This window comes from Diorhabda sublineata, chromosome 7 (assembly GCF_026230105.1).
Source record: "Diorhabda sublineata isolate icDioSubl1.1 chromosome 7, icDioSubl1.1, whole genome shotgun sequence".
NCBI classification, from domain to species: domain Eukaryota; kingdom Metazoa; phylum Arthropoda; class Insecta; order Coleoptera; family Chrysomelidae; genus Diorhabda; species Diorhabda sublineata.
Window position 1 is genome coordinate 14,464,996 of NC_079480.1, and position 4,802 is coordinate 14,469,797.

General features: G+C 37.0%; 1 protein-coding gene across 1 annotated transcript; it reads left to right on the forward strand.

Annotated features, from left to right (window-relative positions):
* Positions 1-328: 328 nt before the first annotated feature.
* LOC130446441 (uncharacterized) lies at positions 329-4,092 on the forward strand. The gene is made up of 2 exons (XM_056782709.1): positions 329-805; positions 3,089-4,092. Exons 1-2 carry the CDS (start codon positions 400-402, stop codon positions 3,928-3,930), a joined length of 1,248 nt encoding a protein of 415 aa, XP_056638687.1. The 5' UTR covers positions 329-399; the 3' UTR covers positions 3,931-4,092.
* Positions 4,093-4,802: the final 710 nt, after the last annotated feature.

Consider the following 4,802-nt stretch of genomic DNA (forward strand, 5'->3'; position numbering starts at 1 on the left):
AAAAAATTGGATTTTTGGTAATCTTTCTTTCCTTGAGTACGATGATTACTCATCCAACGTACAGGTATCATTTGGCACCCAATGATTTCAATGAATGATATTTTGAAAAACAAAAAAGTCATATATAATTATTTATTTTTATTCGTGTATCTCAAGCTTAAGTAGCTACTCTCTTATATGTTTTGCTCTTAAAAACAACAATTCGTTAAATAATTGTTTTGTACCCTCCACATGGGCTAAATGGTAGTTTTCGAGAAAGAGAGTACTAAATACGGTCCTGAAAGTGTCGTCTATGTTCTCGGAATGATATAATTGCATAAAACCAAACAAACAACGAGGTTAATAGTATGATATATCAATTATTTCGCGTCAGTTTGTTTCAAAGTACATTTAAACAATATGAGAAACATAAAATTCTTCGATGATCTCATCAAAAGTTATATAAGTACCAATAAAACTATAGTGAATAAAAAAATTTCCAATTTTTTACCACCAGGTGAAAATTACATGAGTGATATTTTAAAAATCGACGTTACTTTGAAAAATAACGAGAATGGAAACGAAGAAGAAATACATATCATAGCTAAAGTAGCAGCCACCAACGAGTTCGTGGGATCCACTTCATATATGACCAAAAGCGAGCTACTTTTCTATCAAGAAATCATTCCTGCTATAGAGAGTTTCAGTGAAAGACACGGTTTACCTAAACCGAGTTTTTTTCCTAAATTTATGGGTGGCAGATTGAATTTGACAGGTGGTACAACAGCTGACGATAATGCAGTTATATTAATCGAAAATTTACTCGGTAAGTTTTTAAAGTGAAACCAATACAATTGAATTTTGGTTCGCTTACAAATAACCCTAACAAAACCGTACACTATAGAACTAACGAACACGTTTTGAGCAAGAAACTCTTTTTCAAAGTAAAATCATACCTCAAAAACTATCCTTTAAAAATCAGTAGACTCGTAGCAATAGTCGGTTTGCAAAAAGTTTGGTGTCTTCGTCAATTTATCGAAACATGTCCTTAAACTGGATATTTCAACTGAATCCTGGAAATGACTGGTGCTAACCAAAGTTATGTGGAAACTTTACAAGAAGCACGGATATCAATAGCTGAAAGATACAAGTGAAAAAATAGTAAGTCTGAAGAGTCCCATCCACGTTGGAATACTAAGAAGTTCAACTGGGAGTATTTTGAACCTATTTTAACCCTGCAGGTGTCATAGCAAAAGGCAGGAGATCCTGTAGCCAGGCTGATATACCAACTATTGGAATATGTTAATTACCAAACTCCATAAAGTTACTTCTGAATGAGAAGACTCATTCAAAGGACTCCTAGATGATTCAATGACTTCAAACCTAAAGCAAAACAATGTAAAACTCTAAAGACAGCTCATAGTAACGCAATCTTGAAGATTAAGGTAAAGAAGTGGAAGGAGCTCAGTGTTAGTAAATAGTAGATGCACTCTTTTTTTCACAAAAGATGAATGAAAGACAGAGAATTGATGTCACATTGAGATAGGTGCCACTACTCACAGTAGACCGTGAAAATATGAAGAGGGCACCTGGCAACTACCGAATATCATCCGAGACATCCAGAAATACTGTTAAAGATAGTCTATGTTTGTTGAACCGAGGAAATTTTCCCAGAACAGTAAATCAGAGGAGGAAACGACGACTCGAGCATCGCATCAGAACACAGCCTATTATAAATGCTGAGTACTTCTTGGAAGCTCTTTGAAAATATGCTGCCATTCTGTAGGTAGAGGACTACCCCAAAAGCAGTTCCATCCCTGGGACATTAACCATATATGCAGAAAATGAAGTAGTAATCGGTGCAAAAGTAATGCATGCTAGTTATCGGAGGCGGCACAGATCTGACTCCCAATCCAGATTTTCCATAGCCTAATAACTAATATACGATACCCAAAACGGGACAAGGAAGAAAAGCATCGGGAGCAGCACAGATCTGACTTCTATTTCTGACTTTCCATAGCCTAATAACTAATATACGATATCCAAAACAGGACAAGGAAGAAAAGCATCGGGAGCGGCACAAATCTGACTCCTAGACCTGACTTGTGTGAAGAAATGCCCACAGGTGGATTGCAGACGATTTAGTGGTCGTCTTTACTCCAAGCACAATGAAGGAACTACTAATTCAGATCATTTCCTCATCTTATCCCTGGAAAAGATTTAGTGAACAAACCTAGTAAATGTTGAAGGTCAAATCAACTTGGCACACCCGCGGTAAGATACTTACAAGTGTCGTTGTATGTCAAGACAAATATTTAGGAACCCATTAGGAAGACGTCGGACAAGATTGAAGCTGAGAGGCTCGAGTTAAATCTGAAGCCAATCAACGCGATTTTACAAGTATAGACAGAAAGTAGATTCTCAGCACCGTATTGGATCCAGCCGTTCAGAAATCACCAAGATTCAATAGATTTTCTGGTGAAGGAGAAAACGAGAATTTATCGCCGTTGAAGAAAAAGGAAACTAGAAGTACAACAAAGAATAAGGAGATACCAGAGAAAAATGGACCCTCAAGCTGATAAGGAGCGTGGAGTGAAGTAATGGACCGAAAGGAAATATGGTTATGTTAATTATCAGCTGGTTGGATAAGGGAAGTTCGGAAAGTCAAGAGAGGATCTGTTACTTTCAGATTTAAATTTTTAATTCAACTAAGTTATCGAGACGTTTACTTGTACTGAGCACTAACCGACGGCTCATTACGGGGAAGTTTTTCCTGAAAAACAGCTGGAAAACAGGGTTTTAGAAAGACAACATGGCTGAAGTTGATTATATTAGTATTTAGATCTTTTCGCAGACAATAATTGTTCAGATTTTTGTTAAGAAGTATTTGACAGTGGGTTTGTTGACTATATCATTTAACCACGAGGTTCTTGGAAGTTTTGTATAGCATGAACGTTTAATAGCCATACGAAGGCAGTTGGTTTGTACTACCTGCAGGTAATTTGATTTGTTTTTGTCCTGGAAGTCTTCTCTGATAATATTAAAGACTCTTTAGAGATTTCATGAGTACCTGGATCCGTATGAATTTAATTACTATTTTTTGTTTCAGGTTTTGAAAACGTGGACCGTCATGTTGGATTCGATCTGGTTACAACCAAATACATATTAAAAGATCTGGCAACATTCCACGCAATACCGATAGCGATGAAACTATTAGAACCAGAATTATTTGAGACGAAGCTTAAAGCGAATTGCTACGGGCTGATTTTACCTAAAAGAATCGAATACGACGAAAACGGCGCTGAAATTGAAGCTGTAGGTTTTCCAGAAAACACTCTCGAAGGACACATATTTTTAATCAAACTTTTACAGCAGGACGAAAGATATATAGAGGCGTCAAAAAAATACGAGAAGTTTTATAATCGTATAAAAAATATTATTTCGAGGGAAGCCACAAAACTTTTCCATTCGGAACCGGTAGATCCATACGCTACGTTAGTTCACCAAGATATGTGGATTAACAATATCATGCTCGTTTTCCAAGATGGTCGTTCTATTGAAAACAAATTCATAGATTTCCAAATATGCAGAATTACTTCACCAATCACTGATCTACTCTTCTTCCTTTTCACTAGCGTACAAACTTCTTGTTTGAAAAGTCATTTGGACGCGTTGATCACGCATTATCACGATCATTTCGTTGAGATTTTGAAAACTAGCGGCTGCTACAACTCCCAGTTTTCGTATGAAAATTTTTTAAAAGAAATGCGTGCTAGCTCCACCCAAGCTATAATACAAACAGTTTTTATGCTACCCAACGTTGTTTGGCAAAAAAAAGGCGAAATGTATGAATCCGCCAAAAAAGAATCACTCTTCCAAGATCATTCGCCAAAGCTAGCTGAACGGCTCACCGTACTTGGTGTTGAAGCAGCCAAAAGAGGTTGGATATAAACCAAAACATTCCTGTCGAGATCTCCCTGCAGACTGGTGATTTAGTTTATACCCAAATAGTCGGTGACAGTAAAAGCTGCTAACGAATAGGATCCTACATATAAATGAAGGAATATTTATTGTGTTTTAAGTTTATATTTAATTAAAAAATGTGTAGCTCCATTAGTTTTATTTGAATCATGTTCACTTCTATTAGAAAGTTCAAAATATGGGATGGTTTTAGCTGCCAGAAATCTTCATCTTCTATTTTATACGCTTCCAGGTGTGGTGCTCTAGAGCTCCGTAGTGTCTAACACACAGAAATGCAGATAGAGGTTTCTTCCCTTGAGCAACATAAACATTCTGTAGTTACCAAGGTAACCACCAGTTTAGGAATGGAAACTAAAAACGAAGGCAAACCAGGACCTTGATCACTCGAACACTATGAACATAATGAAAAAGTTGAACACCTGGTGGACAATGCACAGAAGATACCTTCACTTCTTGTTCTGCGAATTTGTAGAGAAGATCATACACAATGTTTGAATAACAGTACTACTACTAAGATACAATCTACAACACAACAAATATCTTCTTCTTCTTTTTCTTCTCCTTCTTCTTACGTTAGGACTAGTTCCTGTATTTTCATCAAGGGTTTGCCAGGAGTAGTTGGGATGCTGAGGACCAGCTTTCATACCACCTTATAGGTGGTCGTCCAGGAAGTCGAGTTGTGTCTGGTTTCTTTTCCTTTCCAATTTTGCTAGTCGTTCATTTGTCATTGTGTCAACATGGTTTCTTCATTTTTCTTCCGATCGAGTAACGTATGTCCTGTTATTGATCTCAGAGTCCGCATTTCTGTTGTTCTTAGGAGCCGTTTAGTGGTTGTGTTCTCC

Bases quoted from the DNA above. Each gene is read 5' to 3' on its own strand.
- LOC130446441 (XM_056782709.1), top strand. From the start codon at position 400: ATGAGAAACATAAAATTCTTCGATGATCTCATCAAAAGTTATATAAGT. The intron at 806-3,088 runs GTAAGTTTTTAA...TTTTTGTTTCAG, and splicing joins ATTAATCGAAAATTTACTCG to GTTTTGAAAACGTGGACCGT.